Source organism: Aquarana catesbeiana, linkage group LG09 (assembly GCF_042186555.1).
Source record: "Aquarana catesbeiana isolate 2022-GZ linkage group LG09, ASM4218655v1, whole genome shotgun sequence".
NCBI classification, from domain to species: domain Eukaryota; kingdom Metazoa; phylum Chordata; class Amphibia; order Anura; family Ranidae; genus Aquarana; species Aquarana catesbeiana.
Genome location: NC_133332.1, coordinates 2,631,664 through 2,659,533, shown reverse-complemented (window position 1 = coordinate 2,659,533; position 27,870 = coordinate 2,631,664). Strand labels below are relative to the sequence as shown.

At 53.7% G+C, this 27,870-nt stretch overlaps 1 protein-coding gene across 1 annotated transcript in view; it reads left to right on the top strand.

The window, feature by feature from the left end:
• EML2 (EMAP like 2) overlaps window positions 1–27,870 on the top strand; it is a gene marked incomplete in the record, with an annotated part of 85,222 nt that overhangs the window by 45,932 nt on the left and 11,420 nt on the right. Inside the window, 6 exon segments of the mRNA XM_073598036.1 lie at window positions 11,228–11,333; window positions 15,489–15,516; window positions 26,948–27,077; window positions 27,205–27,354; window positions 27,460–27,529; window positions 27,709–27,819. Coding sequence (XP_073454137.1) covers window positions 11,228–11,333; window positions 15,489–15,516; window positions 26,948–27,077; window positions 27,205–27,354; window positions 27,460–27,529; window positions 27,709–27,819 — 595 coding nt within the window.

Sequence of the window (27,870 nt, the reverse complement as noted above, 5' to 3'; positions counted from 1 at the left end):
AAATGTATTTTATTGGGATTTTATGTGATGGACCAACACAAAGTGTCACATAATTGTGAAGTGGAAGGAAAATGATGAATTATACAAATAAATATGTGAAAAGTGTGGGGGGAGGGGCATTTGTATGGCGCCCCCTTTACTCTGATACCCCTAACTAAAATCTAGTGGAACCAATTGCCTTCAGATGGTCACCTAATTAGTAAATACAGTTCACCTGAGTGTAATTGAATCTCAGTGTAAATACAGCTGTTCTGTGAAGCCCTCAGAGGTTTGTTAGAGAACCTTAGTGAACAAACAGCATCATGAAGCCCAAGGAACACACCAGACAGGTCAGGGATAAAGTTGTGGAGAAGTATAAAGCAGGGTTAGGTTATAAAAAAATATCCTAATCTTTGAACATCTCACGGAGCTCTGTTCAATCCATCATCGGAAAATGGAAAGAGTATGGCACAACTGCAAACCTACCAAGACATGGCCGTCCACCTAAACTGACCGGCCGGGCAAGGAGAGCATTCATCAGAGAAGAGCCAAGAGGCCTGTAATGGACCCCCGTCCTCAACAGGACTATGTCCGCCGTAAATGCTTCCTCTGTCCGGTACCACACGATCCAAGACCCTTTAGCCCACCCAGTCACTAGCCGTAATTCAGTGTAGGGTGAAAAACATCAGGCTCTCTATTCAAACACATGTAACAACAGATATACAACTCAGGGACAGTAGGGCAATCAGGGGAAGTAGGGTTCCCATGACAACCCCCCCCCCCCCCCCCCCTTACGAGTGCCAAAAATGGGAACCTCAACAGGCTACCCTAGAGGCACTTGTGGGTTGCTGGGCTTTACTGGGAATCTTGTGGACGGGAGAGCTCATCTGCATTTTGGTGTTGGCTCCCCCTTCGGTACTGAATAGTGAAGTTGTACAGTTGTAAGGCCTAACCTTAGCAGGTGGCCGTTATCACCTGAGACCCGATTCAGCCAGATGAGGGGGTTGTGGTCCGTGAGAATGGAGAACTCCGTGCCGTACAAATAGGGTTGCCATTTTTTCAAGGCCCATACTATAGCCAGGCACTCCTTATCGATGGTGGCATAGGCCACCTCCCTGTCCAGCAGCTTTCTGCTAAGCTAGACCACCGGGTGCTCCTCCCCCTCCTCATTTACCTGGCTGAGGACAGCCCCCAGCCCATATGTGGAGGCAACCATCTGTACAATGAACCTTTGCTTGTTGTTTGGAGCTGCCAGGATGTGGTAACGGGAGAAGGCCTCTTTCAGCTGATCAAAGGCGGTCTGGCAGGCTGGGGTCCACGTCACCACCCTGGACATAGTCTTTTTGGTCAGGTCCGTCAATGGCTTGGCAATTGTGCTGAAATGGGGAACAAATTTGTGATAATAGCAGTGCCCAAAAAGGCCATAACCTGCTTTTTATTCTGAGGTGTGGGCCAGTCCCTAATGGCTTCGATTTTAGCTGGTTGGGGCACAGTCTGCCACCTCCCACCCGGTGTCCCAAGTATTGGACATCGGCCATTCCCATCTGGCATTTATCGGGCCGGATAGTGTGGTTGGGCCCTTGTAATTAGATCTAGGACGGTGCCCACATGCCGGAGGTGGTCTTCCCATGTTTCACTGAAGATGGCAATGTCATCAAGGTAGGCGCAGGCAAAGTCTTGGCAGCCCTGCAGCAACTGATCCACCGTGGATCAGGTGGCGGGGGCATTCTTCATCCCAAAGGGCATGCTGAGAAATTCTAACAGCCCAAAAGGGGCGATGAAAGCGGAACGTTCCCTCCCTTTCCCGGTTAAGTAGATTTGCCAGTTACCCTTGCTCAAGTCCAGTGTAGTGACATAGCGGGCCCCAGCCAGACAGTCCAGCAGGTCATCTATACGGGGCATCAGGTAGGCATTGCTAACGGTGTGGTCATTAGGACGGCGGTAGTCTACACAACATCGAATGGTACCATCTTGGATACAAGAACAACAGGTGAGGCCCAGGGGCTCTGGGATGGTTGGATAATTCCCAGGTCCAACATTTCATTCAGTTCTTGCTTTATGGCGTTCCGGACGGCTTCTGGAACTCGGTAAGAGGCTTGTTGGATGGGCCGGGTTTGCAAGGTTTCCACATGATGAGTGGTGAGGGTCGTCCTTCCGGGCCGAGAGGAAAAGATGGGACAGCGGTGGTGCACAATGGTCTTCATGGACACCTGCTGTTCCTGGCTGAGCTGGGGGCTCAAGGGTACCTGGTGTTCATCAGCCAAGTGGCACGCTATCTCCAGGAGATCAAGCACGACTTTGTCGTCTTCTTCAGAGGGTAGGGGGCAGACCGCCAGGACGGGAAGATTTCTGTCATGGTATTCCTTGATCATATTGACGTGCAGTCTTTTTCCGCTTCCCCCCATCATCCAGCGCCAGAACATAGTTGGTCTCATTTAACTTCTTGATAAATCGAAGGGGTCCCTCCCATGTAGATTGTAATTTTTTGGGGGATTTGTGACTATCATGAGGACCTTTTTGGCTCTCTGCAAATTTGCAGGTTCGAGCTTAGCGGTCATACCACGTCTTTTGGTGGGTTTGGGCAGACTTGAGATGGTCTGCCGCGAGCCCAGCAAGTTGGCCCATTCGTTCAGTTCTAGGATGTAGGGGACCACAGGAACCCCCATATCGTGTAGTTGGCCCTCCCAGTATTCTTTCAGCAGGGTCAGGGGCCTCAGACCTTCCTTCCATATAGCAACTCAAGTGGGGAAAACAAAGTAGATTCCTGCGGGACCTCCGGGTAGGTGAAGAGAGGGTGGGGGAAGTACTGTTCCCAGTCTGGTTCCTGGTTGATAAAGGCATGTAGCATGGCCTTAAGGTTCCCACTGAAACGCTCACACAGTCCATTGGTTTGGGGGTGATAGGGGGTGGTCCGGATGGCCCTCACTCCAGAGGACATAAACTGGGTACCTTGGTCTGACAGAATTTTGGCTGGAAAGCCCACTTGTGTAAACACCGTAACTAGGGCTTCTGCGACTTTGGGAGCTGTGATGTTGGAGAGGGCCACTGCTTCGGAATAACGGGTAGCATAATCCCCAGGATGTACCACTTTCCAGTTTTGCTGGGGCGAGCTAAGGGTCCCAGGATGTTGATATCTATCTATCTATCTATCTATCTATCTATCTATCTATCTATCTATCTATCTATCTATCTATCTATCTATCTATCTATCTATTTTATAGCATTGATCGCTGTAAAAATGCCAGTGGTCCCAAAAATGTGTCAAAATTGTCCGACGTGTCCGCCATAATGTCACAGTCCCGATAAAAATCGCAGATCGCCGCCATTACTAGTAAAAATAAAAAAATTAATATTAAAAAAGCCATTAAACTATCCCCTATTTTGTAGACGCTATAACTTTTGCGCAAACCAATCAATATATGCTTATTGCGATTTTTTTAACTAAATATATATAGAAGAATAGATATTGGCCTAAACTGAGAAAAAAATATATGTTTTTTTATATATTTTTGGGGGGATATTTCTTATAGCAAAAAGTAAAACAAATTGCGTTTTCTTCAAAATTGTCGCTATTTTTTTGTTTACAGCGCAAAAAATAAAAACCGCACGGAAAAAAAGGACGTCAATTTTGTTTGGGTGCCACAACGCACGACCGCACAATTGTCAGTTAAAGCGACGCAGTGCCGAATCGCAAAAAGTGCTCTGGTCTTTGGCCAGCCAAATGGTCCGGGGCTTAAGTAGTTAAAGGGGCTGTTTAATAAAAAAAAAAAAAAAATTTTAAAATATTTTTTTTAATGTTTTTTTTTTTCTGGTGACTACAGGCAGGGGGTGGTGGCGCCCGGGCGCCCCCTATGGACGGGCCGCCACTGCTTTTAGCACTTTGTTCATCTTTCTCTTTGGTTCCTTCACTATCTCACCCAAGATATAATTTTCCTTTCTTCTCTTTCATATTTGGTGGTTTTTTGAGTATCTGTTCTTACATCCATGCTCAGTTCTTCCTTTCATCTGACCCGGTGTATGGGCTCTTCACGCTTCTTATCAATATTATACACTCAATATATACTACTGATCTCAATCCACAGAAGTGTTGGCTCACCATCACCTATATTTGCACATTGACCTTGGTGAATCCTCGGTGCTCCCCGCTTGTCCACGTGTCTCTACCTCCGCTCCCATGCCGGACCTTCCACGTGTCTCCACCTCCGCTCCCATGCCGGATCTTCCGCGTGTCTCTACCTCCTCTCCCATGCTGGACCTTCCACGTGTCTCCACCTCCGCTCCCATGCCGGACCTTCCGCGTGTCTCTACCTCCTCTCCCATGCCGGACCTTCCACGTGTCTCTACCTCCGCTCCAATGGTGAACCTTCCACGTGTCTCTACCTCCTCTCCCATGCCGGACCTTCCACGTGTCTCTATCTCCGCTCCAATGGTGGACCTTCCACGTGTCTCTACCTCCGCTCCCATGCCGGACCTTCCATGTGTCTCTACCTCCTCTCCCATGCCAGACCTTCCACGTGTCTCTACCTCCTCTCCCATGCCGGACCTTCCACGTGTCTCTACCTCCGCTCCCATGCCGGACCTTCCACGTGTCTCTACCTCCGCTCCCATGCCGGACCTTCCACGTGTCTCTACCTCCGCTCCCATGCCGGACCTTCCACGTGTCTCTACCTCCGCTCCCATGCCGGACCTTCCACGTGTCTCTACCTCCGCTCCCATGCCGGACGTTCCACGTGTCTCTACCTCCGCTCCCATGCCGGACCTTCCACGTGTCTCTACCTCCGCTCCCATGCCGGACGTTCCACGTGTCTCTACCTACGTGCCCATGCCAGACCTTCCACGTGTCTCTACCTCCGCTCCCATGCCGGACCTTCCAGGTGTCTCTACCTCTGCTCCCATGCGGACCTTCCACGTGTCTCTACCTCCGCTCCCTATGCCGGACCTTCCACGTGTCTCTACCTCCGCTCCCATGCCAGACGTTCCATGTGTCTCTACCTCCGCTCCCATGCGGACCTTCCACGTGTCTCTACCTCCGCTCCCATGCCGGACCTTCCACGTGTCTCTACCTCCGCTCCCATGCCGGACCTTCCAGGTGTCTCTACCTCCGCTCCCATCCCGGACCTTCCACGTGTCTCTACCTCCGCTCCCATGCCGGACCTTCCACGTGTCTCTACCTCCGCTCCCATGCCGGACCTTCCACGTGTCTCTACCTCCGCTCCCATGCCGGACCTTCCACGTGTCTCTACCTCCGCTCCCATGCCGGACCTTCCACGTGTCTCTACCTCCGCTCCCATGCCAGACGTTCCATGTGTCTCTACCTCTGCTCCCATGCGGACCTTCCACGTGTCTCTACCTCCGCTCCCTATGCCGGACCTTCCACGTGTCTCTACCTCCGCTCCCATGCCAGACGTTCCATGTGTCTCTACCTCCGCTCCCATGCGGACCTTCCACGTGTCTCTACCTCCGCTCCCATGCCGGACCTTCCATGTGTCAAAATTGTCCGACGTGTCCGCCATAATGTCGCAGTCCCGATAAAAATCGCAGATCGCCGCCATTACTAGTAAGAAAAAAAAAATGAATATTAAAAAAGCCATTAAACTATCCCCTATTTTGTAGACGCTATAACTTTTGCGCAAACCAATCAATATATGCTTATTGCGATTTTTTTAACTAAATATATATAGAAGAATAGATATTGGCCTAAACTGAGAAAAAAAATATGTTTTTTTATATATTTTTGGGGGGATATTTCTTATAGCAAAAAGTAAAACAAATTGCGTTTTCTTCAAAATTGTCGCTACTTTTTTGTTTACAGAGCAAAAAATAAAAACCGCACGGAAAAAAAGGACGTCAATTTTGTTTGGGTGCCACAACGCACGACCGCACAATTGTCAGTTAAAGCGACGCAGTGCCGAATCGCAAAAAGTGCTCTGGTCTTTGGCCAGCCAAATGGTCCGGGGCTTAAGTAGTTAAAGGGGCTGTTTAATAAAAAAAAAAAAAAAATTTTAAAATATTTTTTTTAATGTTTTTTTTTTTCTGGTGACTACAGGCAGGGGGTGGTGGCGCCCGGGCGCCCCCTATGGACGGGCCGCCACTGCTTTTAGCACTTTGTTCATCTTTCTCTTTGGTTCCTTCACTATCTCACCCAAGATATAATTTTCCTTTCTTCTCTTTCATATTTGGTGGTTTTTTGAGTATCTGTTCTTACATCCATGCTCAGTTCTTCCTTTCATCTGACCCGGTGTATGGGCTCTTCACGCTTCTTATCAATATTATACACTCAATATATACTACTGATCTCAATCCACAGAAGTGTTGGCTCACCATCACCTATATTTGCACATTGACCTTGGTGAATCCTCGGTGCTCCCCGCTTGTCCACGTGTCTCTACCTCCGCTCCCATGCCGGACCTTCCACGTTTCTCCACCTCCGCTCCCATGCCGGATCTTCCGCGTGTCTCTACCTCCTCTCCCATGCTGGACCTTCCACGTGTCTCCACCTCCGCTCCCATGCCGGACCTTCCGCGTGTCTCTACCTCCTCTCCCATGCCGGACCTTCCACGTGTCTCTACCTCCGCTCCAATGGTGAACCTTCCACGTGTCTCTACCTCCTCTCCCATGCCGGACCTTCCACGTGTCTCTATCTCCGCTCCAATGGTGGACCTTCCACGTGTCTCTACCTCCGCTCCCATGCCGGACCTTCCATGTGTCTCTACCTCCTCTCCCATGCCAGACCTTCCACGTGTCTCTACCTCCTCTCCCATGCCGGACCTTCCACGTGTCTCTACCTCCGCTCCCATGCCGGACCTTCCACGTGTCTCTACCTCCGCTCCCATGCCGGACCTTCCACGTGTCTCTACCTCCGCTCCCATGCCGGACCTTCCACGTGTCTCTACCTCCGCTCCCATGCCGGACCTTCCACGTGTCTCTACCTCCGCTCCCATGCCGGACGTTCCACGTGTCTCTACCTCCGCTCCCATGCCGGACCTTCCACGTGTCTCTACCTCCGCTCCCATGCCGGACGTTCCACGTGTCTCTACCTACGTGCCCATGCCAGACCTTCCACGTGTCTCTACCTCCGCTCCCATGCCGGACCTTCCACGTGTCTCTACCTCCGCTCCCATGCCGGACCTTCCACGTGTCTCCACCTCCGCTCCCATGCCGGACCTTCCACGTGTCTCTACCTCCCCTCCCATGCCAGACCTTCCACGTGTCTCCACCTCCGCTCCCATGCCGGATCTTCCGCGTGTCTCTACCTCCTCTCCCATGCTGGACCTTCCACGTGTCTCCACCTCCGCTCCCATGCCGGACCTTCCGCGTGTCTCTACCTCCTCTCCCATGCCGGACCTTCCACGTGTCTCTACCTCCGCTCCAATGGTGGACCTTCCACGTGTCTCTACCTCCTCTCCCATGCCGGACCTTCCACGTGTCTCTACCTCCGCTCCAATGGTGGACCTTCCACGTGTCTCTACCTCCGCTCCCATGCCGGACCTTCCATGTGTCTCTACCTCCTCTCCCATGCCAGACCTTCCACATGTCTCTACCTCCGCTCCCATGCCGGACCTTCCATGTGTCTCTACCTCCTCTCCCATGCCGGACCTTCCACGTGTCTCTACCTCCGCTCCCATGCCGGACCTTCCACGTGTCTCTACCTCCGCTCCCATGCCGGACCTTCCACGTGTCTCTACCTCCGCTCCCATGCCGGACCTTCCACGTGTCTCTACCTCCTCTCCCATGCCGGACCTTCCACGTGTCTCTACCTCCGCTCCCATGCCGGACCTTCCACGTGTCTCTACCTCCGCTCCCATGCCGGACCTTCCACGTGTCTCTACCTCCGCTCCCATGCCGGACCTTCCACGTGTCTCTACCTCCGCTCCCATGCCGGACGTTCCACGTGTCTCTACCTCCGCTCCCATGCTGGACGTTCCACGTGTCTCTACCTCCGCTCCCATGCCGGACCTTCCACGTGTCTCTACCTCCGCTCCCATGCCGGACGTTCCACGTGTCTCTACCTCCGTGCCCATGCCAGACCTTCCACGTGTCTCTACCTCCGCTCCCATGCCAGACGTTCCATGTGTCTCTACCTCTGCTCCCATGCGGACCTTCCACGTGTCTCTACCTCCGCTCCCTATGCCGGACCTTCCACGTGTCTCCACCTCCGCTCCCATGCCAGACGTTCCATGTGTCTCTACCTCCGCTCCCATGCCGGACCTTCCAGGTGTCTCTACCTCCGCTCCCATGCCGGACCTTCCACGTGTCTCTACCTCCGCTCCCATGCCGGACCTTCCACGTGTCTCCACCTCCGCTCCCATGCCGGACCTTCCACGTGTCTCTACCTCCCCTCCCATGCCGGACCTTCCACGTGTCTCCACCTCCGCTCCCATGCCGGATCTTCCGCGTGTCTCTACCTCCTCTCCCATGCTGGACCTTCCACGTGTCTCCACCTCCGCTCCCATGCCGGACCTTCCGCGTGTCTCTACCTCCTCTCCCATGCCGGACCTTCCACGTGTCTCTACCTCCGCTCCAATGGTGGACCTTCCACGTGTCTCTACCTCCACTCCCATGCCGGACCTTCCATGTGTCTCTACCTCCTCTCCCATGCCAGACCTTCCACGTGTCTCTACCTCCTCTCCCATGCCGGACCTTCCACGTGTCTCTACCTCCGCTCCCATGCCGGACCTTCCACGTGTCTCTACCTCCGCTCCCATGCCGGACCTTCCACGTGTCTCTACCTCCGCTCCCATGCCGGACCTTCCACGTGTCTCTACCTCCGCTCCCATGCCGGACCTTCCACGTGTCTCTACCTCCGCTCCCATGCCGGACGTTCCACGTGTCTCTACCTCCGCTCCCATGCCGGACCTTCCACGTGTCTCTACCTCCGCTCCCATGCCGGACGTTCCACGTGTCTCTACCTACGTGCCCATGCCAGACCTTCCACGTGTCTCTACCTCCGCTCCCATGCCGGACCTTCCAGGTGTCTCTACCTCTGCTCCCATGCGGACCTTCCACGTGTCTCTACCTCCGCTCCCTATGCCGGACCTTCCACGTGTCTCTACCTCCGCTCCCATGCCAGACGTTCCATGTGTCTCTACCTCTGCTCCCATGCGGACCTTCCACGTGTCTCTACCTCCGCTCCCATGCCGGACCTTCCACGTGTCTCTACCTCCGCTCCCATGCCGGACCTTCCAGGTGTCTCTACCTCCGCTCCCATCCCGGACCTTCCACGTGTCTCTACCTCCGCTCCCATGCCGGACCTTCCACGTGTCTCTACCTCCGCTCCCATGCCGGACCTTCCACGTGTCTCTACCTCCGCTCCCATGCCGGACCTTCCACGTGTCTCTACCTCCGCTCCCATGCCGGACCTTCCACGTGTCTCTACCTCCGCTCCCATGCCAGACGTTCCATGTGTCTCTACCTCTGCTCCCATGCGGACCTTCCACGTGTCTCTACCTCCGCTCCCTATGCCGGACCTTCCACGTGTCTCTACCTCCGCTCCCATGCCAGACGTTCCATGTGTCTCTACCTCCGCTCCCATGCGGACCTTCCACGTGTCTCTACCTCCGCTCCCATGCCGGACCTTCCACGTGTCTCTACCTCCGCTCCCATGCCGGACCTTCCAGGTGTCTCTACCTCCGCTCCCATGCCGGACCTTCCACGTGTCTCTACCTCCGCTCCCATGCCGGACCTTCCACGTGTCTCTACCTCCGCTCCCATACCGGACCTTCCACGTGTCTCTACCTCCGCTCCCATGCCGGACCTTCCAGGCGTCTCTACCTCCGCTCCCAAGCCGGACTTTCCGACAGCTATGGTCCTCTGTTCACATCTATGCAGGTGACGTATTTATAGGGATGTCCATCCTGTCCCTTACACCCATTACTTATTCCTATTATTCAGCTACATTATTATACCACATGGTTATATTTCTCTATAGATCACCATTGCATTTGCCCCTGAAGAGTGGTATACCAAACGAAACGCGTCAGACTTACATAGACGCATGATGTCCATACAGATGATTTTATGTCTCTTATATTGTTTTACTCTAGATGTTCCAACACCGTCCAGCCCTTCCAGTGGCCCATGTTGTGCAGGACTTTACCCCATGATATGCCAAGTACCATGGCGTCAGAATTTAGATGTGGTTTTTAGCATGCCCTGCGTTTATGTGACTCTGTGTGATCCTTTTTCTTCTGTCATTCAGTATGTTATACATGTTCTTTGCCAAGACTGCTCTCTCATTCAAAGTCCATAAAAACTCCCCCCGTTTGTTGGACCCCATAAAAGCAATACTGTGTTTTATATCCCACATGTTTACTCTACACAGTGATTGGCCTCATTCAAAGTCCCGCCGACCAAACTTTCTCTCTTTTTATTGGCTGTATGTTTAGGGTCGTTGTCCTGCTTGAAGGTGAACTGAACTTTCTCTCTCTTTTTATTCAAATTTTGGATGGAGGCCAATTATGGTGCCTTGGACCGCATCATTCTCTCTCCCGAAACATCCAGCCAGAGCTACAATGGAATGGTTTAGATCAAAGCATATTCATGTGTTAGAATGGCCCAGTCACAGTCCAGACCTAAATCACATTGAGAATCTGTGACAAGACTTGAAAATTGCTGTTCACAGACGCTCTCCATCCAATCTGACAGAGCTTGAGATATTTTACAAAGAAGAATGGGCAGAAATGTCCTCTCTAGATGTGCAAAGCTGGTAGAGACATCCCCAAAAAGACTTGTAGAGAAAGGGGGTTCTACAAAGTATTGACTCCGGGGGGCGCCATACAAATGCCCCTCCCCCCACACTTTTCACATATTTATTTGTATCATTTATCATTTTCCTTCCACTTCACAATTATGTGACACTTTGTGTTGGTCTATCACATAAAATCCCAATAAAATACATTCATGTTTTTGGTTGTAACAAAATGTAGGAAATTTCAAGGGGTATGAATACTTTTTCAAGGCACTGTACAGAGGATAGGCTCCTCCCCAAGTATACAGAGGGTAGGTAGTCGCAGTATACAGGGGGTAGGTAGTGGCAGTATACAGAAGGTAGGTAGTGGCAGTATACAGAGGGTAGGTAGTCGCAGTATACAGGGGGTAGGTAGTGGCAGTATACAGAAGGTAGGTAGTCGCAGTATACAGAAGGTAGGTAGTGGCAGTATACAGGGGGTAGGTAGTGGCAGTATACAGAAGGTAGGTAGTGGCAGGGTATATGAGAAGGGTGATGTTGCTCTCTGATTGGTCCCCGCAGTGTCCGGCGCCCCCTCTCTCCGGAGCGGATAGCCTTCATGAAGCGGGATGCCTCGGATGCTCGGAGTCGGCTGCTGATGGGTGGCAGTGGGAGAAGGGATGGGTGAGTGTACAGCTGGACTATAATCCCCTCCCCCTCCCTGTGTACACACGGGGGATGGGTTGCTGTGTACTCAGGAGGGGGCGTGATCTGTAATGTCAGGAGGTATGGGGGGGGTGTCTGAGCCCTCCTCATCCTCATCCTCACCTATGATAGAGCTCAGTCAGGTGATGATGATCTATAGTCATCCCCATCCCTGGGAATCACTGACCAGGAACAAGCATGCAGCCAGTGAAGTCTGAACCCCCATCCTGTGTTCTTCCTCACTGGGATCAGGATGACAACTTCTCCCCATACAGGATCATACACAGCTCCAATGGGGGGGATGATCAGGGGCCCCGGGGGGATGGTCAGGGGCTCCGGGGGGATGGTCAGGGGCTCCGGGGGGATGGTCAGGGGCCCCGGGGGGATGGTCAGGGGCCCCGGGGGGATGGACAGGGGCCCCGGGGGGATGATCAGGGGCCCCGGGGGATGGTCAGGGGCCCCGGGGATGGACAGGGGCCCCAGGGATGGACAGGGTGCAGGGGGCTTGGTGCAGAGAAGGGGCGGGGGGCTTGGTGCAGGGAGGGGGCAGGGGGCTTGGTGCAGGGATGGGGCGGGGGGCTTGGTGCAGGGAGGGGGCAGGGGGCTTGGTGCAGGGAGGGGGCAGGGGGCTTGGTGCAGAGAAGGGGCAGGGGGCTTGGTGCAGGGATGGGGCAGGGGTCTTGGTGCAGGGAGGGGGCAGGGGGCTTGGTGCAGGGATGGGGCAGGGGGCTTGGTGCAGGGATGGGGCAGGGGCTTGGTGCAGGGAGGGGGCAGGGGGCTTGGTGCAGGGAGGGGGCAGGGGGCTTGGTGCAGGGATGGGGCAGGGGTCTTGGTGCAGGGAGGGGGCAGGGGGCTTGGTGCAGGGATGGGGCAGGGGGCTTGGTGCAGGGAGGGGGCAGGGGGCTTGGTGCAGGGATGGGGCAGGGGTCTTGGTGCAGGGATGGGGGCAGGGGGCTTGGTGCAGGGAGGGGGCAGGGGGTTTGGTGCAGGGGGGGGCAGGGGGTTGGTGCAGGGAAGGGGCAGGGGGTTGGTGCAGGGAGGGGGCAGGGGGTTGGTGCAGGAGGGGGCAGGGGGGTTGGTGCAGGGAAGGGGCAGGGGGTTGGTGCAGGGAAGGGGCAGGGGGTTGGTGCAGGAAGGGCAGGGGGCTTGGTGCAGGAGGGGGCAGGGGGTTTGGTGCAGGGGGGGGGCAGGGGTTGGTGCAGGGAGGGGGGCAGGGGGTTGGTGCAGGGAAGGGGCAGGGGGCTTGGTGCAGGAGGGGGCAGGGGGTTTGGTGCAGGGGGGGCAGGGGTTGGTGCAGGGAGGGGGCAGGGGGCTTGGTGCAGGAGGGGCAGGGGGGTTTGGTGCAGGGGGGGCAGGGGGTTGGTGCAGGGAGGGGGCAGGGGGTTGGTGCAGGGAGGGGGCAGGGGGTTGGTGCAGGGAAGGGGCAGGGGGCTTGGTGCAGGAGGGGGCAGGGGGTTTGGTGCAGGGGGGGCAGGGGGTTGGTGCAGGGAGGGGGCAGGGGGCTTGGTGCAGGAGGGGGCAGGGGGTTTGGTGCAGGGGGGGGCAGGGGGTTGGTGCAGGGAGGGGGCAGGGGGCTTGGTGCAGGAGGGGGCAGGGGGTTTGGTGCAGGGAAGGGGCAGGGGGTTGGTGCAGGGAGGGGGCAGGGGGTTGGTGCAGGGAGGGGGCAGGGGGCTTGGTGCAGGGGGGGGGCAGGGGGCTTGGTGCAGGGAGGGGGCAGGGGGCTTGGTGCAGGGAGGGGGCAGGGGGCTTGGTGCAGGGGGGGGGCAGGGGCTTGGTGCAGGGAAGGGGCAGGGGGCTTGGTGCAGGGGGGGGGCAGGGGGCTTGGTGCAGGGGGCTTGGTGCAGGAAAGGGGTCCTCAGTGGGGATAGGGATCTCTGTGATGGGATTTCGGTGAGGATAGGGATCTCTGTGATGGGATCTCGGTGAGGATAGGGATCTCTGTGATGGGATCCCGGTGGGGGTTGGGATCTCGGTGATGGTCTCTTGGTGGGGGTAGGGATCTCTGTGAAGTAAGCAGGATGCGGTCTGTTCTCTCCCCTCCCCCAGGCTGGGTGTGTCTCCTGAGAGAAGGGTGTAACTGTCAGTGTGATAAGGAAGTGCAGAGCAGGACGGACACCATGAAGAAGGCATCCAGGTACACAGAGATGACGGCTGTGCTGTGGGATGTCTGTAGGGATGAGGATGAGGGACGCTCTCTGTAGGGATGAGGATGAGGGACGCTCTCTGTAGGGATGAGGATGAGGGACGCTCTCTGTAGGGATGAGGAATGAGGGACGCTCTCTGTAGGGATGAGGATGAGGGACGCTCTCTGTAGGGATGAGGATGAGGGACGCTCTCTGTAGGGATGAGGGACGCTCTCTGTAGGGATGAGGATGAGGGACGCTCTCTGTAGGGATGACGGATGAGGACGCTCTCTGTAGGGATGAGGATGAGGGACGCTCTCTGTAGGGATGAAGATGAGGGATGCTCTCTGTAGGGATGAAGATGAGGGACGCTCTCTGTAGGGATGAGGATGAGGGACGCTCTCTGTAGGGATGAGGATGAGGATGAGGATGAGGGACGCTCTCTGTAGGGATGAGGATGAGGTACGCTCTCTGTAGGGATGAGGATGAGGGACGCTCTCTGTAGGGATGAGGATGAGGGACGCTCTCTGTAGGGATGAGGATGAGGGACGCTCTCTGTAGGGATGAGGATGAGGGACGCTCTCTGTAGGGATGAGGATGAGGGACGCTCTCTGTAGGGATGAGGATGAGGGACGCTCTCTGTAGGGATGAGGATGAGGGACGCTCTCTGTAGGGATGAGGATGAGGGACGCTCTCTGTAGGGATGAGGATGAGGGACGCTCTCTGTAGGGATGAGGATGAGGGACGCTCTCTGTAGGGATGAGGGACGCTCTCTGTAGGGATGAGGATGAGGGACGCTCTCTGTAGGGATGAGGATGAGGGACGCTCTCTGTAGGGATGAGGATGAGGGACGCTCTCTGTAGGGATGAGGATGAGGGACGCTCTCTGTAGGATGAGGATGAGGGACGCTCTCTGTAGGGATGAGGATGAGGGACGCTCTCTGTAGGGATGAGGATGAGGATGAGGGACGCTCTCTGTAGGGATGAGGATGAGGGATGCTCTCTGTAGGGATGAGGATGAGGGACGCTCTCTGTAGGGATGAGGATGAGGGACGCTCTCTGTAGGGATAGGGATGAGGATGAGGGACGCTCTCTGTAGGGATGAGGATGAGGATGAGGGACGCTCTCTGTAGGGATGAGGATGAGGGACGCTCTCTGTAGGGATGAGGATGAGGGACGCTCTCTGTAGGGATGAGGACGCTCTCTGTAGGGATGAGGATGAGGATGAGGGACGCTCTCTGTAGGGATGAGGATGAGGATGAGGTACGCTCTCTGTAGGGATGAGGATGAGGGACGCTCTCTGTAGGGATGAGGATGAGGGACGCTCTCTGTAGGGATGAGGATGAGGGACGCTCTCTGTAGGGATGAGGATGAGGGACGCTCTCTGTAGGGATGAGGGACGCTCTCTGTAGGGATGAGGATGAGGATGAGGGACGCTCTCTGTAGGGATGAGGATGAGGATGAGGGACGCTCTCTGTAGGGATGAGGATGAGGGACGCTCTCTGTAGGGATGAGGATGAGGGGACGCTCTCTGTAGGGATGAAGATGAGGGATGCTCTCTGTAGGGATGAAGATGAGGGACGCTCTCTGTAGGGATGAGGATGAGGGACGCTCTCTGTAGGGATGAGGATGAGGATGAGGATGAGGGACGCTCTCTGTAGGGATGAGGATGAGGGACGCTCTCTGTAGGGATGAGGATGAGGGACGCTCTCTGTAGGGATGAGGATGAGGGACGCTCTCTGTAGGGATGAGGATGAGGATGAGGATGAGGGACGCTCTCTGTAGGGATGAGGATGAGGGACGCTCTCTGTAGGGATGAGGATGAGGGACGCTCTCTGTAGGGATGAGGATGAGGGACGCTCTCTGTAGGGATGAGGATGAGGGACGCTCTCTGTAGGGATGAGGATGAGGGACGCTCTCTGTAGGGATGAGGATGAGGGACACTCTGTAGGGATGAGGGGCGCTCTGTGTGTTCAGCTCACAATGACAATCCCCCTTTTTTTTCTGTCTTTACAGCAAAACCAGCAGGTCGTCTTCTTCCCCGGTGAGTGACATCATAACACTGCATGTGATTAGTAAATGAAGGGTGGTAATTAGTGGTGGCGGGGGAGGTGAGACTCCTGGGGGGTGATGAGGAGGATCTCGTCCTCATTAGGAGACCCGCGAGACTCTGTGATATGTGGCGGAGCTGAAGAATGTCATTGTCCTAATCTGTGATCACCCCTCCCCCCCCACAGTATATCATATCAGATCCCTACAGACATTACCCCTCCATTCCCCTCCTCTATCTCCACCATCCCCTCCATTCCCCCTCCTCTATCTCCACCATCCCCTCCATTCCCCCTCCTCTATCCCCTCCATAATCTCCATTCCCCCTCCTCTATCTCCACCATCCCCCTCCACCATCCCCTCCATTCCACCCTCCACCATCCCCTCCATTCCCCCTCCTCTATCCCCTCCGTTCCCCCCTCCTCTATCTCCTCCACTTCCCCCTCCTCTATCTCCTCCACTTCCCCCTCCTCTATCCCTTCCTATCCCCTCCATTTCCCCTCCGTTCCCCCTCCTCTATCCCCCCCGTTCCCCCTCCTCTATCCCCCCCGTTCCACCATCCCCCCCCCGTTCCCCCTCCACCATCCCCCCCGTTCCCCCTCCTCTATCCCCCCGTTCCCCCTCCCCCGTTCCCCCTCCTCTATCCCCTCCGTTCCCCCTCCTCTATCCTCTCCATTTTTCCTCCTCTATCTCCACCATTCCCTCCATTCCCCCTCCTCTATCCCCTCCATAACCCCCCCCCCCCTCCTATCCCCTCCATTCCCCCTCCTCTATCCCCCTCCATTCCCCCTCCATTCCCCCTCCACCATCCCCTTCATTCCCCCTCCTCTATCTCCACCATCCCCTCCATTCCCCCTCCTCTATCCCCCCGTTCCCCCTCCTCTATCCCCTCCGTTCCCCCTCCTCTATCCCCTCCGTTCCCCCTCCTCTATCCCCTCCATAATCCCTCCCCCCCCCCCCCCTATCCCCTCCATTCCCCCTCCTCTATCTCCACTATCCCCTCCGTTCCCCCTCCTCTATCTCCACCATCTCCTCCACTTCCCCCTCCTCTATCTCCTCCACTTCCCCCTCCTCTATCTCCTCCACTTCCCCCTCCTCTATCTCCTCCACTTCCCCCTCCCTCTATCTCCACCATCCCTCCACTTCCCCCTCCTCTATCTCCACCATCCCCCTCCACCATCCCCTCCACTTCCCCCTCCTCTATCTCCTCCACTTCCCCCTCCCTCTATCTCCTCCACTTCCCCCTCCCTCTATCTCCTCCACTTCCCCCTCCCTCTATCTCCTCCACTTCCCCCTCCCTCTATCTCCTCCACTTCCCCCTCCCTCTATCTCCTCCACTTCCCCCTCCCTCTATCTCCTCCACTTCCCCCTCCCTCTATCTCCTCCACTTCCCCCTCCCTCTATCTCCTCCACTTCCCCCTCCCTCTATCCCCTCCACTTCCCCCTCCCTCTATCCCCTCCACTTCCCCCTCCTCTATCCCCTCCTCTATCTCCACCATCCCCCTCCACTTTCCCCTCTATTACCTGACCACTACCCCTACCATTACCCCTCTATTTTTCCTTTATTACTTCTTAGGGTTGTGGACACTTTTTTTGGCTGATAATTTTCCTTGCGGCTCCTTCGACCTTTTAATCAAGGTATTTGGGAACATCTGTCCATACACATTGGTATTGGGGCACGTCTGTCCATACACATTGGTATTGGGGCACGTCTGTCCATATACGGTGGTATTGGGGCACGTCTGTCCATATACGGTGGTATTGGGGCACGTCTGTCCATATACGGTGGTATTGGGGCACGTCTGTCCATACACATTGGTATTGGGGCACGTCTGTCCATATACGGTGGTATTGGGGCACGTCTGTCCATATACGGTGGTATTGGGGCACGTCTGTCCATATACGGTGGTATTGGGGCACGTCTGTCCATACACATTGGTATTGGGGCACGTCTGTCCATATACGGTGGTATTGGGGCACGTCTGTCCATATACGGTGGTATTGGGGCACGTCTGTCCATATACGGTGGTATTGGGGCACGTCTGTCCATATACGGTGGTATTGGGGCACGTCTGTCCATATACGGTGGTATTGGGGCACGTCTGTCCATACACATTGGTATTGGGGCACGTCTGTCCATATACGGTGGTATTGGGGCACGTCTGTCCATATACGGTGGTATTGGGGCACGTCTGTCCATATACGGTGGTATTGGGGCACGTCTGTCCATATACGGTGGTATTGGGGCACGTCTGTCCATATACGGTGGTATTGGGGCACGTCTGTCCATATACGGTGGTATTGGGGCACGTCTGTCCATATACGGTGGTATTGGGGCACGTCTGTCCATGTACGGTGGTATTGGGGCACGTCTGTCCATGTACAGTGGTATTGGGGCACGTCTGTCCATGCACAGTGGTATTGGGGCACGTCTGTCCATGCACAGTGGTATTGGGGCACGTCTGTCCATGCACAGTGGTATTGGGGCACGTCTGTCCATGCACAGTGGTATTGGGGCACGTCTGTCCGTGTACAGTGGTATTGGGGCACATCTGTCCGTGTACAGTGGTATTGGGGCACACAGTCGGCCCGGTTGGATTTTTTAGCACAATTGCTCCTGTTTTCCCAATGAGAGGCTGAGAATCCCCTCCCCTGGAAAAAGATCTGTATTCACTCGATGTGAATGTAGAAAACAGATTCACTGGCCAATGCTTCTACAGTACAGGCGGGTTACAGAGCGGGCCGTGTTCATCTCACCTGAGCTGTCTTCACACCTTTCCCAGAATCCTCTTGTCTGAACGTCGGCTGTTTTTAGCCCTCACTCCCCGGTGGCTGCTGATTCATAATTTAGTTCTCTGTGCATTCCACTGCCTCCTCATCCCTATTATTCTGGGAACAAATACAAGACGTCAACATACAAGCTGTGCCGGCTTCATAAATATTTCATGTCGGTTACATAGCCATCCGGAATAATAGATACAGAGATCCACCCCACCGTGTCTGAGGAAGACCTTCAACCCAAGATCCATCCCACCATATCCACAAATGACCCCTGTACCATAGATCCATCCCGCCATGTCCACAGGTGACCCCTGTACCAGAGATCCTTCCCACCATGTCTGAGGAAGACCTACCAGAGAACCTGAGATCCCTCCCACCATATCTACAGAGGAACCCCGTACCAGAGATCCATTTCCTCACATGACCCTTGCACCAGAGATCCATCCCACCATTTCCACACATGACCCTTGCACCAGAGATCCATCCCACCATTTCCACACATGACCCCTGTACCAGAGATCCATCCCACCATTTCCACACATGACCCCTGTACCAGAGATCCATCCCACCATTTACACACATGACCCCTGTACCAGAGATCCATCCCACCATTTACACACATGACCTTATACCAGAGATCGACCCCACCATGTCCACAGATGACCCCTGTACCAGAGATCCATCCCACCATTTCCACACATGACCCCTGTACCAGAGATCCATCCCACCATTTACACACATGACCCCTGTACCAGAGATCCATCCCACCATTTACACACATGACCTTCTACCAGAGATCGACCCCACCATGTCCACAGATGACCCCTGTACCAGAGATCTATCCCACCATGTACAATTCTTTCATTTTATGTAAATTTTAAAGGGTAGTCCATATATAGTGTAGCACCCTGTAGCTTAGGCAGGGAGCTCCTCACAAATTTACTTGCCAGGAGTAGTTATCCTGGTTGATTGATGGAGATCCATTGATTTCTCCCTAAGTTTGGCCTTGTTGCACTTTTCTCTTCTACCACTAGGTGGCCAGGAACTTGGTGGTACTAGGTATGAGAAGGGCAACCCACAGTCAGGTTATGGGTATATGGGGTATCCCAGCCAATGGGTAGGGGTTTTCTTGAATCCATTGGCCTGCTGGGATCACCTATATATTTGGGTGGAGTCAGGTGATCTGTGTTCTGTGCCACCTGGACAGCTGTCTGGGTGGACGTGTGTCGTATGCCCCGGGCTGCTAGGCTGGAGATTGGGCCTATCCTGGTGGCATCAGGCTGCCAGGCTGTGTGAGGGCCTATCCAGAAGTAAGAGGGCAGTGCAGGGCTGGGACTGCGGCTTGCAGTCCAACCAGAAGTGACGGTTCTGCTGGCCGGAGAACTTGCCGTGGTAGGAGAGACCTGTCGCCACTAAGGGACCAACCACTTTTACCAGGGACCTCAGTGAGTAACTGAAGCAAGTACCGGAGCAACATTCTCACCGAAAGGGCACGGTGGAGAATCAAGAAACTTCAGGCAGTGATCAAGTCAGGGACACAACCATCGGAGGTGACACTTGCAGAGCAGCCTTGTGTGTCAAGCCAGGGACCGAGCTGGTCAGCAGGGGGTGAAGCTTGAGAAGTATCTTGGAGTGCCAAGCTAGGGACCCAGCAGAGAAGCGTGGGTGACGCTTGAGGGGGATACCACCGCAAAGATTGAAGGAGCTCAAGGGGATTCAGAGTCAGTGAATCAGAGGGTCTAGTGAGAGATCGGGAGCTCAGTGTTAAGGAACTACAAGAGGCAGTTGTAGTGAAGTTGAAGGAACTGTTACGTTTGAGTTAGGAACTGTTAAAGACTGTTGCCATAGGAGACAGCATGACTATTGTATAACAGATGTACCTGCTGCTAAACCACTTACTTACCCCAACCTCTTATCCTTAACTATATCAATTGAGACCACACCAAGATTGGAGTAAAACATAGGCTGTAGCAGCCTAATTTACTTAAACAAATATATATTCAAATTAACTTCAACATCAAACATCTGTTATTAACCCATCAGTCTACCTAGCGTTGGTCTTTGCAGGATCTTCCATAACCATCTGTGGAAACAAAACTGCACTGCGGTACCTCTCAAAATGTGTTTAATGGGCCTCAAGCCGACAGGTTGGCTCAGAGACAACCACTGACCACAGTGCACCCATTCCCAATTCCCAGCTAAACCTCCGTTAGCTGTTATACCACCATCAGGACCCATACCAACGATAGGTCCTGAACACTTCCTTTTGAAATATCTTCCTTCCCCTGCAAAGACCAACACCCGCCACAGCGCCCAAGGGAAACACCTTAACCTTGGGTGCCCCTCCACACCCGAAGTGCTCTCTGAATGCCATCCTGCAACCCTAAAACCCACATGTCAATTCCCACCATGTTAAGGTGCACTCCATCATCCCTCAGGTATCTCCATGTCTCCACCTCCAACTCCAAGTGCCTGATTGCCAGCCCCTCATTCCTAACCACAAACCTGCTCACAACCCTATTAATCTTCCTCCGAGCCTTGTTAATCCCCTCCACAGACCTGGCTATCCTCCATGTTGTACGAGCCATCATGTCAGACCAGACAATGACCATGTTAGGAAAGTCCATCCGTAGACGCAACACATCAAATTTAATGTCCCACGTGATATCCAACATGGACCGAACACCCAGATCATTGCCGCCCACGTCGGGCGGCCTGTCCCATCGTGCAAAACGGTGCACCTCTGGAACCATCCTGCTCCATAACATCCCAGGGACCCCTAGCCATCGAATACAGGCTTCCTGTCTAGAGAATCCCAACTGCCTACCTTCGTACCTAACATCATCCCTCCGTGCCCCCCCAGCACACATAGGAATGGCCCAGTATCCAGACCAGCCCTTTCAACGAACCCAAAAATAGAAGAAAACAAACACACCACTATGACCACCACACCTCCAATCCACACAGCCCCACTCAATAACTCCACCCCACCCAAACACCTCACAAACTGACCATGAGGTGGGGGCGAATATATATCTGAAACCTACGCGATTCCCACCGACCAATGCGTTTTACCGACTCAGCATCCATCCCACACCTGGCTGCCTCCGTTGCCGCCCCTATCCGAAAGGAATGAGACAAAAACTCCTTGTCAACCACCCCTAATGCCCACAAACATTTTCTAAAAACAGAAACAAATTGAAATTGCGACAAAGGGGACCCATCTGCATGCAGTAAAAATGACCCCGTGACCGCTGGGCGCATCTCCAAAAACCCCTTTACCGGGCACAGCAGCGAGCCCGGCAAGGGAAAAACCCGCACTGACCTGTCCTTGCCCAATTGATCTGTCTTAGATCTACACAATAATAAGGACACCCCTTCATCCCTGCATAGCACTTCGTGACCCCAAATCCCCGCATGCACCTTTTTGGAAGGGCTAACCAACTCGCCTATCCGAAATGCCCCAAAAAACGCCAACAAAAAGCTGGCATGACTAAGCACTCCTTGTAGTGTGAAACGCGTAAGCTTTGTTCCATTTTGCTGTGATCTGTATTTTGGATAACACCTTCATTGAATAAAGGCAAATATTTTTGGAGTTCGGCTGTTCAGAATTTCTTTGATGTCTAATTGCCATAGCATTGCCACCACCTGGACTTCTAGACTGAAGGAGATGCCTTTTACCTTGATCTGACCCACCTGGAGCGGTGATACTCTCTACTTGGATTCCTGGACTTTGCACCCCCAGCCGCCATACCGGGAGTAGTGCCCACCTGAACTGAAGAACTCGCAGCGCCCCCCTGCCCAGCAACAACCCCAGTCTGCTCCACGGGACCACCCCCCACCCCACCCCCCCCAGCCTACCTGCCCTACACTAGCAGACAAGCCCAAGTAATGTAAAGGTAAAGTTGACTCACCGGGCTGCACAGGGATGGACCCATCAGCCGACTGTCCGGTCTCTATCGGCACCGCGCCTCTAGGGGGAACACCATCCTCTTCAGACCCCGTCCTCTCGCCCTCAGACCTCAGCCCGGACATCTCCTCTTCACCTGAAGACAGCCCACTAGGCGACACTGCTCTGGATGATGAGGGACCCGCAGCCATCCGACCGCTCCTCCGCGCTGCATACCCGCTCACCGACTTCCGGACAGCCTTCCCAGGACCAGTGAGTGGGGCCTCAGTCCTGCCGGCCTCCGCCCACTTTGATGTCCGCTGCTCTCCTCCAGTCCTCTGTAGGTCCCCTGCCGAGGCAGTGGAGGGCCCGGGGACCGCAGCACCTTCTCTCCCTCGCCGAAGTACCAGGCCCGCTGATGTCACGCCAGGGGCGGGGCCTGCGCTCTCCTGTTCCCGCCGCCGAGCGGGCTGCGAGGCCGCCCGGAGCACCCGGAACGGCCTCCAGTAGAACTCCATCGATGGGGGGGATTGCCCTGGATGCTCTTTTATCACACTCTCATCCCCTCCCACTTGGCACCTTACTAATCCACCCCTATCTCCTGTTACATGTACCCTGTTTCCTATGTCATGTCAGCCCTGCACCTATTTATTTATTTATTCCGGGCTTTTCTTTCCTGCATGTGCAGATGTGGCGCTTTGCTGGGGCCTTTCCCTGCACGGCTGTCCTCCTACTGAAGTCTCGGAGTCTGACAATTAAAGCTACAACTACTTAAGGGTGTCCTGGCCCTAACCCCCCCCCCCCCCCCAAAAAAAAAATACAAAAAGGACTGTTAAAAGAAATAAAAACTTTTACATCCAAGAAGTGTCTGGCGCCCAATGACTTTCACCATCTTTGCACTCACTATGCCTCACAACCAACTACATATTGAAGGATGTCAGCTATCTTTTACCTTTTTGAGGTCCTCATTAGACTGGAAAAGGGTAAAGACTTTGCTACAATAGTGTAGACATGCCCCCCCCCCAGAGGCCTAATGGTGAACTCCAGAGTAAGGGAGAGCTGACATCCATCCTCACAGTGTGGGTTACTAGGCATAGTGGGTGTGGTGTAGATAAAGTCGGGCGCCAGACACTTTGAGAATGCAAAAAGAGATTTATTGTCTCTTAACAGAACTGGGGAGAGAGGGTTAGGGCCTGAACACCCTTAGGCAGATTCAAAAATGCTTGGCAGACTCCGAGACAAAAATAGGAATAGAAGAACAGCTATACAGTTCAAGAGCCTTTAACCACTTCAGCCCCGGAAGATTTGGCTGCTCAATGACCAGGCCATTTTTGCGATACGGCGCTGCATCGCTTTAACTGACAATTGCGCGGTCGTGCGACGCTGTACCCAAACAAAATTGACGTCCTTTTTTTTTTCCCCACAAATAGAGATTTCTTTTGGTGGTATTTGATCACCTCTTTTTATTTTTTGCGCTATAAACAAAAAAAAATGTTTTCCTGACTTTAGGCAGGTATGTATTCTTCTACATATTTTTGGTAATAAAAATCGCAATAAGCGTATATTGGTTTGCGCTAAAGTTATAGGATCTACAAAATAGGGGAAAGATTTATGGCTATTATTATTATTATTATTATTACAGAAAAAAAGATATATATATATCTCTCTTTTTTTTTTTTTTTTTTTTTTTTTTTGGGGACTGTGACATTATGGCGGACATATCAGACACTTTTGACACATCTGAGACCATTGACAATTATTACTGTGTAAATCTGTCAGGGAAGGGGTTAACAGTAGGGGGTCTATCAAGGGGTTAACTCTGTTCCCTAGAGATGGACTCTAACTGTGGGGGGGGGGTGGGACTGCCTGGGTGAGGAGGCCGATCGTTGTTCATACTTAGTATGAACAACAGATCGCTCTCCTTACCCCTGACAGCATGGAAATCTGTCTGTTTACATTGACAGATCTCCGTTCTGTGTCTGTGTGGAGCGATCGCGGGTGCCCAGCGGTGCATTGGCTCCGGCGTCCCTAGTGGTCAAGAGGCGAGCCGATGTATAGCCACAACTGTTCGCCCAGGGGAGCCAACCTGCCGCAGTGGCTGGTCGGGAAGGGGTTAAGCTGAATTGCAGCAAATTGTATCTGTAGACCGCTGTCTCCTATAGCAACAGATCTGGTAACTTCAACTTCCATACAGATCACAACTCTCAGTATTCCGTTGTAGATCCTCTCACTGAGCTCCCAGTCTCTCACTAGACTCTTCAGATACCAGCCGCCACGGGATCCCTTGAGCTCCTTCACAGCTGTCCCGCGGGGTCCCTGACTTGGCTCTTCAGCTAACCTGCTGAATCCTCTGCAAGCGTCACCCACACTGTTCCGCTGGGTCCCTAGCTTGACTCTGCTGGAACTTCCCCAGCTTCTTCACCGTCCCCGGCTAGTGAAAAAGGCTGCTCTGGTACTTCTTCAGTCTCCACAGAACCTGGCCTCTGATAACAGGAGAGATTGTCCCTTGCTGGGGACTGTGTACCCTTTACCTCTGACTCTGGTTCTCTCTTGCCTTTGGCAACAGAAGTGGTCGTCTGACGGCAACTGCTTTCCTTCACCTGTGGCAACTACTTGGTTCTCCAGCTGGCAGAACCCCTTGCAACTCGGTTGGACTCAAAGCCTGAAGCCCCAACCCCGCGTTGCTTGCTTCCAACCTGGATCGGCCTCAGACCGCCTAGCAGCCAGGTACTCCCGGGATAGGCCTTCAGGCTTCTGGCCTAGCAGCCGAGAGCTTTTCAACACACGTTCACCCAGACAGCCATCCAGGTGGCACAAAACCACCGAACATCTGACCCCTCCCGAATAAATAGGGTCTCCCATCAGGCCAAGGGCAAAGAAACCCCTGCCAATTGGCTGAGACAACCCATCCACTCCTAGTCTGGATTTATAAAACCCTTGTCAATCTAATGCCACAGGTAACAATGCCACCTAGTGACAGAAGAGAGAGGTGCATCAAACCCAGATTTAGGAAAAGGTCAGTGAATCTCCCTAACAATCTGCCAAGCTGGTTACCGACGAGCAAACTAAATTTTAGTAACTCTGCCTTTCTTTGAATGTGAAATCTGTTTCTCACTGGATGTGAATGTCTTTTTATTCCCAAGGGCAGGAACATGGAACGTACATGGGGGGTGGACATATCTGCTCAATGTGTATACAGACTCTGCTTCCTGCTTAGCAGTGCTGCCCAGCAGCCAGTATATGTGATATACTGCTCGTTACATGAAATCTACAGGTCAGCTCTGATCCTTCTAGAAGGTTATGGCTGGGAGCATAGTCCTGCCTTAAACAAACCATCTAAATTCTATACAATCAGCTCCTCAGTCTGTGTGCATGGGGCCATCAGAACGTTGGCTGTATCTGGATGAGGATGGGGGTCATCTCCTGCTATCTGAGTGTTAAACATGTAACCTGACTCCTGACTATAGGGTATGTAACGGTACGGGTCATCCCGATGGAATGAACATTCATGAGATATCCTACAAATACATATTAATGAGGGTGTGAAAACATCTGGTACACCTCTCTGTGCCACCACCACGGGGGCCTCAGACTGGACATTTGGCACTCCCTGTTGGGTGAACGGTGTATATTGTGGCACTCCCTGTTGGGTGAATGGTATATAATATGGTACTCCCTGCTGGGTGGCGCTGCCTGTTGGGTGAACGGTGTATAATGCAGCATTCCTTGTTGGGTGAATGGTGTATAATATGGCACTCCCTGCTGGGTGGCACTCCCTGTTGGGTGACTGGTGTACAGTGGAACCTCGGATTACGAGGATAATCTGTTCCAGGAGAATGCTCGTAATCCAATGTACTCGCATATCAAAGCGAGTTTACCCATTGACGTCAATGGAAACGAAAATAATTTGTTCCGCACTGACTTCAATGGGATGCAATACCGCATGCGGCCAGAGGCGGGGGCGCCGGAGAGCCTCGGAAATGGCCGAAAAGGCCGGAGGGACACTTCGGCGGACCTCGGCAAACCTCGGAAAGACTCAGTTCACAAGCCTTTTCGAGGTCAGCCGAACTGTCCTCGGGCCTTTCCGTGCATTTCCGAACGGCGCCGATCGGCTCTGTTCGGCTCTGGCGCCCCCCACCTCAGGCCAAAAGCGGTACTGCACACCACTTTTGGCCTGAATCCTGCTCAGTTTGCAAGACAACACTCGCAAACCGAGTTAGTAATTTTAGAAATACAGTGCTCGGTTTGGGAAATGCTTGTAAACCGCGTTACTCGCAAACCGAGGTTCCACTGTATATTGTGGCACTCCTTGTTGGGAGAACGATGTACATTGTGGTACTCCCTGTTGGGTGAACGGTGTACATTGTGGTACTCCCTGTTGGGTGAACGGTGTACATTGTGGTACTCCCTGTTGGGTGAACGGTGTACATTGTGGCACTCCCTGTTGGGTGAACGGTGTACATTGTGGCACTCCCTGTTGGGTGAACGGTGTACATTGTGGCACTCCCTGTTGGGTGAACGGTGTACATTGTGGCACTCCCTGTTGGGTGAACGGTGTACATTGTGGCACTCCCTGTTGGGTGAACGGTGTACATTGTGGCACTCCCTGTTGGGTGAACGGTGTATATTGTGGCACTCCCTGTTGGGTGAACGGTGTACATTGTGGCACTCCCTGTTGGGTGAACGGTGTACATTATGACACCAATCATTATATACAGTGATATCTGACTTCTTTCCTCTTCTTCTCTCCATACAGAAGAGGGAGTGGTGAAGCTGTATTTAAGGGGTCGCTCCGTTCCCCTATATGTTCCGGATTCGCTGGTCGCCTCCTACAATATAGAAGCAAAAGGAGAACCTCCAACAAGGGAGCTGCAGCTGGAATGGGTGTATCCTTCACTGTAATATCTTCTAAATCAGTCTGACCATTGCCCTGTGCCATCCTCTCCACCATGGCCACATGTCTGTCCCTATTGTAGATGTCTGTTCATAGTCCTTAACCGGAGATGTGCACAGATACGGGTACAGGGGTCGGGACTGCCGCAGTAACCTCTTCATCTTGCCATCAGGAGAGTTGCTGTATTTTACAGCTGCGGTCTGCGTCTTGTATGACCCCGTGGCCGGCACCCAACGCCACTACCGAGGACACACGGATGACATCAAAAGGTATGCCCTTCAAACCTCTCACCGGGGTCACTTCCACATAATGTCCATCAAGTTACCGATAAGAAAGTCTTTGTGTGTGAAATAACATCTGTCTGTTTTCTCCAGCCTGGCCGTCCATCCGGACTCCGTCACCATTGCCAGCGGGCAAGTGGCTGGCAACTCCCATGATGGCAAGGTAAGTCACAGGGAGGGCCTTTCCAGTTTGAAGCTCTTGATGTTGGCTCCCCACCATTGAGATCTCTCCATGAGCCTGCATTTCTCAGTGGATACTTAAAATATATGTGTGTGTCGCATTTCTTTCACCTACAGCGGTCTTATAGTAGCGTGTTGTTATATTCTGTATTCTTCCCGCAGGCTCTGCCTCCTCATGTCCGCATCTGGCACTCAGTCAGCCTCTGCACCCTTCATGTCATTGGAGTTGGCCATTTTGACCGAGCAGTGTCTTGTCTGAGCTTCTCGAAGACGGTGAGTGTTCCCGCCATAGAGCCACACCCCCTTCTTAAACCATGTGACTAG